This window comes from Chrysemys picta, unplaced genomic scaffold (assembly GCF_011386835.1).
Source record: "Chrysemys picta bellii isolate R12L10 unplaced genomic scaffold, ASM1138683v2 scaf947, whole genome shotgun sequence".
NCBI classification, from domain to species: domain Eukaryota; kingdom Metazoa; phylum Chordata; order Testudines; family Emydidae; genus Chrysemys; species Chrysemys picta.
In genome coordinates, this window is record NW_027053654.1 from 13,379 (window position 1) to 23,066 (window position 9,688).

General features: G+C 50.7%; 1 protein-coding gene across 1 annotated transcript; it reads left to right on the forward strand.

Annotated features, from left to right (window-relative positions):
* The first annotated feature begins 1,598 nt into the window (after window positions 1-1,598).
* On the forward strand, window positions 1,599-8,429 carry LOC101944374 (zinc finger protein RFP-like). The gene is made up of 5 exons (XM_065579851.1): window positions 1,599-2,082; window positions 5,402-5,497; window positions 6,785-7,015; window positions 7,329-7,351; window positions 8,076-8,429. Exons 1-5 carry the CDS (start codon window positions 1,666-1,668, stop codon window positions 8,227-8,229), a joined length of 921 nt encoding a protein of 306 aa, XP_065435923.1. The 5' UTR covers window positions 1,599-1,665; the 3' UTR covers window positions 8,230-8,429.
* The last annotated feature ends 1,259 nt before the right edge of the window (window positions 8,430-9,688 follow it).

Genomic DNA, 9,688 nt, shown 5'->3' on the forward strand with positions numbered 1-9,688 from the left:
ACAACCCATGAGCAAAAAACCCACCCCAGCAAATTGGGCTGTGTCCTTTCCCTTTGGCTCTTGAATCCAGCAACCCAAAAATCACCCAGAGTCCCACACCCCAAAAGTCCAACAAACCCCAAAGTCTCTGTCCCTGGTCAGTGCAGCCCCAGAGAAAAAGGGGGGCATGCAGGGTGTTAAGGGGCACCTTACGTGATCCAAGGCCGGCCGTCTCTCTGTGGGGTTCCACCACAGCCTTCACCATGAGCCAGTCCACTTCCTGCCATCCCACGAACTGCTCCGCTCACCGACCTGTGAGCCACTCCAGCCGTCCCCGCAAACAGCTCTGCTCACCGTTCCTTGGGCTCCATGCTGCTCACTGCTCCTCTAGTCATCCCCACAAATTGCTCTGCCAGCTGCTTAGCAATATAGCTTCAGGCTGCCCCACTAGTTAACACAGCACTCAGTGATCTCAGCTCTTAATAACTTTAGCTCTTTTATGATTTCAGGTCTTAGCAATTTCAGCTCATACTAGGGGAGCCCCAGTGCTGGTGCACCATTGGCTCAAAGTGAATTAAGCTCAGCAGCCTGTGACTAGATTCTTAATGGAATTAAAGTTAACTCTGACATTCAACAGTGGAGAGAGGAGATAGTGCAATTGGTGTTTCAAGCCCTCAGAAAAGAGGGAACCATACCAACAAAGACCTATCCCCATACTCTCTCATCAAGAACATATCAGATATTAAACTGATAAGAACAGATATAACTTAGAGAATTTTTTCACTTCAAGGTCCCAGAAGCAAAGGCAAGGTTTTCATCCCGAGGCCAAAAGACCAAAAACATCAAGACACTTGACCACGGCCTTGGATAGACCAAGAGCCTACTAACACTTGGACCACAGCTCAAAGAGCCGAGAAGTTTTTTAACCCATGCCCCTTGTCACGCAAGTGCTACTTAGGTAATGGTGAAGGACTCACTTAGTCCTTCTGTCATACAACAGTTCCACTGGCCTTGATTCACAGAATCAGGGTAACAAAACTTTATTCTTCCTGCCCCAATAACAGAGAAACTGGGGATCCCACACCAGCCAAAGTAACCACTTTGAGTTGCTGTTGTTTCATGCCAGGCGGGTGGGTGTGCCTATGCAAACAAGATCAGCCCCTGGAGTTCTTTTCCACACTCGCCATAATTCACCACCAGATGTCAGGGTAGAGCTCATCCTGACTCTGCTTACACAAGTGTTCCTGCCAAGGAAAAGCATTGGCATTTATCCTTAGGAGTACAAAGTCAAGGTGAAGTCGAAAGTTGATTTGGCTTAAGACATATGAAGGGGGCAGGATAGCTCAGTGGTTTGAGCATTGGCCTACTAAACCCAGGGTTGTGAGTTCAATCCCTGAAGGGGCCATTTATGGATCTGGGGCAAAAATCTGTCTGGGGATTGGTTCCCCCTTTGAGCAAGGGGTTGGACTAGATGACCTCCTGAGGTCCCTTCCAATCCTAATATTCTATGAATTTGGACTCATCACAATTTATTCAAAGGCTCTTTACAGTCCAAAGGGGAAAAAAATCACATGAGACCACACCCAGAAAGGAAAAGCCTAATGGTACAAAGTTCAATCAGCCCATTTCTGAGAAGAAGGAAGTGAAACAAAACTCCTCTCTTGTCTCTTTCCTGCACTAGAGGCCATGGCTGCTGCGAATCCAGGAAAAACACTCCAGGATGAAGTGACCTGTCCCATCTGTCTGGAGTATTTTAAAGATCCGGTGTCTCTCGACTGTGATCACAATTTCTGCCGAGCCTGCATCACCCAGTGCTGGGGGGCATTCGATACAGATGTCTCTTGCCCTCAGTGCAGAGAGATCTTTCCCCAGAGGAACCTCAGGCTGAACGGGCAGCTCAGGAATGTTGTGGAAGCAGCCAGAGAACTCAGGTTGCAGACAGTGAAGGAACCAGAACCAGAGAGACTGTGTGAGAAACACAAGGAGCCTCTAAAACTCTTCTGCAAAGAGGATGAAATCCCCATCTGCCTGGTGTGTGACAGATCCAAGGAGCACAGAGATCACACCGTCATTCCTGCAAAGGAAGCTGTCGAAGAATTCAAGGTAGGAAATCACCAACTGTTATTTTTATAACCAGAGCCTTGGGGAACTCATCTTCCCCCAGCATTAGAGTTTCCTTTAGCCCCAGACAGCCAGTCAGTGAGCTCCACTGGAGAGGAACGAGGGGTTTCAGGACTAGGTAGGTTTCCCAGCAACTGGGAATCCTCCCAAGGCTCATGCAGGTGGAGAAGTGTGGCCCTCCATAAACGTCCTAAGGCTGACACGGTGGAGTGAGGGGGAGTGACGAACCCCCACCCCTCCTGCTCCCCATACACAGAGTCCTGGACACTGAATGACCCCTCTTCTCTGCCCCCCCACACTTCCACCACCTCCCAAAGCTATAAACACCAGGTCTGTGCTCCTCCTCCTCTCCCTGGGGCTGAGGGAGCAGGCGGATGCAGTTGGGGCTGTTCTCTTGGCACACATCCCCTTTGCCCTTTTCCTGCAGAACTCCTCATGCAGACAGGAAAGGACCCCCCCTCATGAGACTGGGGGGGGGCACAGGAGTGGAGCTCCCGTCCTGCAAACCCTAGCAAGTCTGCCTGATAGAATCAGAGACGGGATTGCAGGAAGCAGGGACTGGGTGGGAGGGGGCAGCAGAGCAATGGGGCACTGTAGCAGGGTCATTGCTTCCAGAGTGCCCCCTCGTGTCATGGGGTAGCCCTACCTCATTTTCCCTCGGAGGTTCCCAGAAACAATCCACAACAGCTTTTCTGTGGCCAGTAACACCCCTGCTCTGCCAGCAGTGATTCCCAGGTCTTCTAGTCTGGAGTTCGGCCTTATCACCCTGAAGAAGATCCATGGCCTCCTCCCTCTGGCTCTCCATAGGCCTCTGTTTTACCTACCCCAGGCCTGGTTGGATTACATGATACACCCCTCTCCTCCAATCACTGCTCCTTCTTTTTCCCCACCTGGGGAGGAGAACTGGCTATGTCACACCCAGCCCTGATCACTGCTCCTTCATTGTCCTCACCTGGGGAGGAGAACTGGTTTATCACAGGTGAGGCTGAGACCCCTCTCTCTTTATAGGGTGAGCGCCCCCCCCCCCCGACCAGCATTGTGCCTCTTCCACGTCTTCTGAGGACACAGGGAGACAGTCCGCATCCTGCAGTTTCCACTTCGGAAATTTTCACCATAGATTTCAGTGTGGGAACCTTGTGCCCATAAAGTTTTCCATGTTGACATCAATAATAAGAATTCATATCCAATAGAATGTTCTGATTTCTACTGCAGTGGCATCTCCAAGCTGCAGTGAGAGATTACGGCTCCGTTGTGCCAGGCACTGTACAGACAAGTCAGGCAAAGTGCTCACAGTCCCAGTCTAATGAAGATGATATGCAGCAGGTGAATAAAGAAAGAACCGGGGCTGGGAGCAGGGGACAGTTAAAGAGGGTGGTGTTTGCATACACTGGCAATCGCGATAGGTCATCCATATTTCAAAGCTCTCCGTTTTCCATGGTGCAGACTTAGGTGCCTGCACTTTTCTATGGAGAATGTTTTAGGTGATGGAGTGGTAGCAGGCACGAGGGGGAGTCCATGGCCAATCTCCCCTCCCTCCTGTGGACTTGAGAGAAACTTCAGAATCTGGGTTAGGGAGTTGAGACCCCCCCCCCCCTTGGGTGCTATTTCCCAAATGGTGGCTTGTGACCCACCAGTGAGTCGTGGGAAGTTGTAGGTGGGTTGTGGGCTTGGTGAGGAGGGGCAGCCCTGTGGGAACGGGAGTGGTAGCTCCTGTTCCGTAGGGCTGAGTCCAACTCTCCACAGAGGCGGGTCTGTGGAAAAATTCCAGCATGACCCTACTTGTTCTACCTCTCGGGAGTATTTCAGAGAACCTGTCACTCTGGAGAGTGGGAACATTTTCTGACAAACTTGCATCACCCAAAACTGGGAGTAATCAGATATAGCCATCTCCTGACTGAGCAATAATTAAGAAAGGCCATTAGTAGGGAAAGATGCCTTGATAAAGGTGGCAGGCCCTGCAGGGAGATGATGTTTTCCACCGGGATTATGAACTCCAGTGCTGCTCCACGAGGGGTTAAACTCAAATGCTGCCGGCCTGCACTAGAGATCACTGTCCTAAACACTGTGTGGACTCCAAGCACCTTCAGTCCTCACACAAAAGGGCTCCAGACAGTGCAGGTCCATGCCAAATACCATGGGGATCATAGGTACTGACTCCATGGGTGCTCCGGGGCTGCAGCACCCATGGGGAAAAATTAGGGGGTGCTCTGCACCCACTGGCCACCAAGATCCCCGCCCCGCCCCCTGCCTCCTCCTCCTCCCCTGAGCGTGCCGCATCCCTGCTCCTCCACCTACCTCCCAGCACTTCCCGCCTGGCCACCACCAAACAGCTGTAGCAAGCTCCAGGAGGGATGAGGGGAGGAGCAGGAATGTTGCGCACTCAGGGGAGGAGGCGGGGAAGAGGCGGGGCAGGGACGGGGATTTGGGGAAGGAATTGGATAGGGGCAGAGAGGGGGTGGAATTGGGGCAGGGACTTTGGGGAAGAGGTTTGAATGGTGGTGGGAGGGGGCGGGGCAGGGGTGGAGTCAGGGCGGGGCTGGGGGCAGAGGGGGGTCAAGCACCCACCGGCGCCATTAGAAGTTGGCACTTAAGATGGAGATTAGACTGGCTTGTAGCAAAACTAACCCCTGGGTGGTGGTGACCAGTGTCAGGCTGAAGAACCAGATGAAGTGGTTCCATTAATCCTTACGCTGCTCGCCCACACCGTGGCATTTTGAAATCTCTGGAACTCACTGCTTCTGGGAGCTGAGCTGGGGAAGAAGTACCCAGGGAGCCCTGCCTCTGTAAGGGTCCAGGACAGAACTAGGACAAACCCCAACTGTTCTTGACAAAAATGAACACATCTAATGTGGTTTGCCCTAGTACCCAGGCCAATTCTATCCAACTAGTCCAGTCCCCAGGGGTTCAGGGTTGAAATTCAGTGGAAATTGGGCTCTTTTGAGAATCCTGGGCCATATTTCAAGCCCTAGAGGTTTCTGGGATTTGTATCACTTTGTTTGTTTAGCCTCCTCAAAAACAGAATATTTCACACAGTGAAAGAAAACTCCAAGGATGTGACTCCAGTGTCATGTTGGTATAAATCAATGGGGAAAAAAGGTCAAACAATTTCAAGGAGTCTGAAAATAAAACACTCCCAGCGTCCATTAATATGACTTCACTTCCTTGGTATCGCTGATTCCGTAAATCTACTGGGTTCTCCATTCATCAGTAGAGTGTTTGTTTGGGTTGGAAAAGCTCCCACTCACACTCTCACTCCTAACAATAACAATAACACCACTCAAATCAGTTTGTGTTTCTTCAGGAAAAGGTTCGGGCCCATTTGAAGATGCTGAGGGAAGACAGAGAAAAGCTCCTAGGATTTAAAGTGAGTGGAGAAAAGAGAAGCCAGGAATATCTGGTAGGTGCCCGTCATTATTAATCTGCATTTGTAAGGAGCCGGATGGAGGGGCGTTCTGAATCAGAGCAATAATGAGAGGCCAGGGCAATCTAGAGGCCCAATTATGTTTTATCTCAATCAGTTGGGGCAGGTAAAGCAGAAATCCGTTAAGTGGGGAATAATCACAAGTAAATAAAAATTAGTTGTTTTAGCAGGAACTACTACTTAGGCCTACACCATAAACCAGTGGGTTTCAACCTTTTTTCATTTGATAATTTTGAATTGGGGGTGCAGAGACCTTTTTGGAAATCTATTGTCTGTACAGTCCACAGGTTGAAACCCACTGCCATGAACTACTGTAACTATTATTCTGGATCTTCAGCCACCCCGGTCGTCTTCAGCATTTAGGTGGAGGGAGCTGGGGCAGGGGGATGCGGGGAGGGCTGCCTGCAGCAAGTAAGGGGGGGGCAGCATGCAGGGGAACTGCTCCCCACCCAAGCTCACCTCTGCTCCACCTCCTCCCCTGAGCCCGCCACCCCGCTCTGCTTCTCTCCCTCCCAGGCTTGTGGCGCCAAAGAGCTGATTGGTGCCACAAGCCTGGGAGGAGGGAAAAGTGGAGCGGCAATGGCGTGATCGGGGAGGAGGTGGAGCAGAGGTGAGCTGGGGCGGGGAGCTGCCGTACAGCTCCCTGGGCCAGGGGGAGCTGCCGCAGGGGGGGCACCTCAGGACGGAGGGGGGAGTGGGGAGCTGCCACGGGGGAGCACCTTAGGGTGGGGGGGCCGGAGAGCTGACACAGGGCTCAGGGAGGGGGGGAGCACAAGGTGGAAGTTTTGCCGAGGGCGCAAAACATCCTTGCATCCTTCCTGTCCCTGGCTGTGAAGTCTTGGTTTCATGACTGAACAATTATCCCTCTGCTCATTTCTGGCTTACAGTCCCGTTGTGCTCTGACAATCTCTCCATTCCTGTCATTCATCTTTAATGCCTGAGGGTGTTGTCCAGATGAGTTGTTTTACAGTCCTTAGTATTTTCTTCTTTTCACCTCCTGGTGCTTTGGATCTCCAACTCCAAGGCCATCAATAACGCGCTATCCAGACCATGTCAGACATGGGAACGTCCCGTTATGAGATTCTGGGGCCAAATGGAAAGGTGTGAGAAAATCCTCTCTTTAGAAACCACGGGATACTGTTCAGAGTCAGATGACTTAGAATTTGGAAAAAAATTCTCCCTCCTACACACTCATCTCTCTATGAAAGGATCCCAGGCTCCATCCATGTCCCTGACCAGCCCTTTCCCTATTGTCCTTCACAGAGAAATACACAAACCGAGAGGCAGAAGATTATGTCTGAATTTCAGCAACTGCGGCAGTTCCTGAAGGAACAAGAGCGACTCCTGTTGGCTCAGCTGGAGAAGCTGGACAAGGAGATTGTGAAGATACAGAATGAAAATGTCAGTAAAGTATCTGAGGAAATTTCCCGTCTCAGTGACCTGATCAGCGAGCTGGAGGGGAAGTGTCAGAAGCCAGTGAGTGAATTGTTGCAGGTGAGACTGAGTTAGAAATACTCCAGATCCCAACACAGGGACAAGACTGCTCCTAAAACATGGGCACGGGAGTCCAGCAGTCAAAGATCACCGTGTAACTCGATGTGTATTGCAGAGATGTGAATAACTACCATTTTTAAAAAGTTACAGACACTTTGATGTAAAAGGTGGAAAAGCCTCATTAGCTCAGCTAATGCATGGTCCTGGGGCCAGAACACAGCCTCTTTCCCCCATAGTTGCTAAATCCCTTCTTCTGGTATTCTAAGTGTGTCAGGTGGGACTGAAATTCCCTCTCTCTATTTCTCTCCTCTAGGATGTCAGAAGCACCTTGAGCAGGTACGTGGCTCTCTCTCACTCCTCCTCACTCTTCTCAATGCTGGGAAAGAGCTTGGAGATGCTGTTACCACTGCTTCCCCCCACGGCTTTACAGCCAAATGTGTGGGGAAGGTCATATTTTGGATACAAATTTCTCTGATCAACTTCATCTTGAGGTTCTCACCCTTTTATAGAAGACTCTGGAATTCTCCATTCATTGGGAAGGACTGACCTCAAGTATTTCCTAGAGATGTCACATCCCTGGGGGACTGGCTGCCTCAGGATTGTGGGGATGGAATATGGGCCTGTCACTGCTGTGGCTCTGGTTACCATTAAGGCCAGGGCAGCAGTGGTCAAGACTCTTCCCCACTTGAGGACTGTTTGGAGACCTGTGTGGAATGAGCTGGGGAAGGGGGAGTTGGTGTTTCAGTCTAGTTCCTAGTGGACAGATTTCTGCAACACTTCGCCTTGGAAGCTCCTGTCCCTCAGAGCATGGAGGCCAAGGAGTGAATTGGCCATGGAGACTCAATTCCCCTTTTGTCCCCAGAGCTGGACTCTCCAGGCCAGAGCTGAAGAATAATAATGGGACCGTTTGGGGGGAAGGTTTCACTGCCATGGCCTTGCTCTGAGGCTGGGTGAAGTAGAGGAATTCTAATTCCAGACCCCTTAGGACAGTGATTCATTAGCAAGAACTTATAATGAGTCAATAAATGAAATATAAGCATGTTAAATTATTTCTCTCTAGGTCTGCGAAGGGGAAGTTCCAACAGCCAGAGGAGATTTCTCCTAAGCTAGAATTAAGACTCAGTGATTTCTCCCAGAAAACTGTTGCTCTAATGGAGACTCTGAGGAAGTTCAAAGGTACCAAGAAGGGATCTAGGAGGGGAAATTGGAATTAGACGCTGAGACTGTGGGAAGAGAATGGGTCTGGCCAATTGGTTGATAATTAGATGATGGATCTATTTAATAGTTGGGTGAGAATGTCACATACTTGGGGTCCAAGATACTCCAGTTGATTAATCCAAACCTTTATTTGTACCACAAGCCTGCCTTGCCATTGCAATTACTATTAAAGTAAGAAATGACAGACATACTGAAAGAAGTACTGGCCAGTTACCTTCTTCTGGGGCATAGATGCGTCACAGAGAATTTCCTGTGAAGTTCAGATTCCTCTTTACAGATCCAAATTATATATTACAGGCCTTGGCTACACTTGCAGCTGTACAGCGCCGTGAGGTAAACCTGACTTCGTGCAGCTGAGTAGGGAAAGCGCTGCAGCCTGTTCACACTGACAGCTGCCCAGCGCACTGTCGTGGCCACATTTGCAGCATTTGCTGCGCCATTGGGAGTAGTGCATTATGGGCAGCTATCCCACAGAGCACCTTTTCCCATTCTGGCGCCGTGGGTTGTGAGAAGGGGGCGTGGGTGCGGGGCATTCTGGGTCCTGTCCCAACTCCCCGTGATGCATCTCTTCGCATCCCAGAAATCCCTTTGTTTCCATCCACCTTTGGCACCATCTTTCAACGGTTTCTGTGCAGCGCGATCTGCCTGCGGGAAATGGAGCCCGAACTGCTGAGGCGTATGCAGACGAGTCTCGCCAGCACGTCACGTTTGGTTGTCGAACTATTCCTTAAGATCCAAAGTGACAGTGAGAGTGAGGAGTCCGATGATGCTATCAAGCTGCATAACGCGTACAACATGAAATTGCTTGTGGCATTCACGGACATGCTCAGCACTGTGGAACGCCGCTTTTGGGCTCAGGAAACAAGCACCGAGTGGTGGGATCACATCGTCATGGAAGTCTGGGATGACGAGCAGTGGCTGCAGAACTTTCGGATGAGAAAAGCCACTTTCATGGGACTGTGTGAGGAGCTCGCCCCCACCGTGCGGCGCAAGGACACGAGATTGAGAGCTGCCCTGCCAGTGGAGAAGCGGGTGGCTATTGCAATCTGGAAGCTGGCAACTCCAGACAGCTACCGGTCGGTCGCAAACAAGTTTGGAGAGGGAAAGTCGACCGTTGGAATCGTGTTGATGCAAGTTTGCAGGGCCATTAATCACATCCTGCTCAGAAGAACCGTGACTCTGGGTAACGTGCAGGACATAGTGGATGGCTTTGCACAAATGGGGTTCCCTAACTGTGGAGGGGCAATAGATGGGATACACATTCCTATTCTGGCACCACCCCACCTACCATCCAAGTACATTAATCGGAAGGGGTATTTCTCTATGGTTCTCCAGGCGCTTGTGGATCACCGTGGGCATTTCATTGACATTAACTCAGGCTGGCCCGGAAAGGTCCTGTTCAGGAAGATGCAGGCTGGGACTTTTTTCCCAGAGCAGAAGATCACTGTAGGGGAA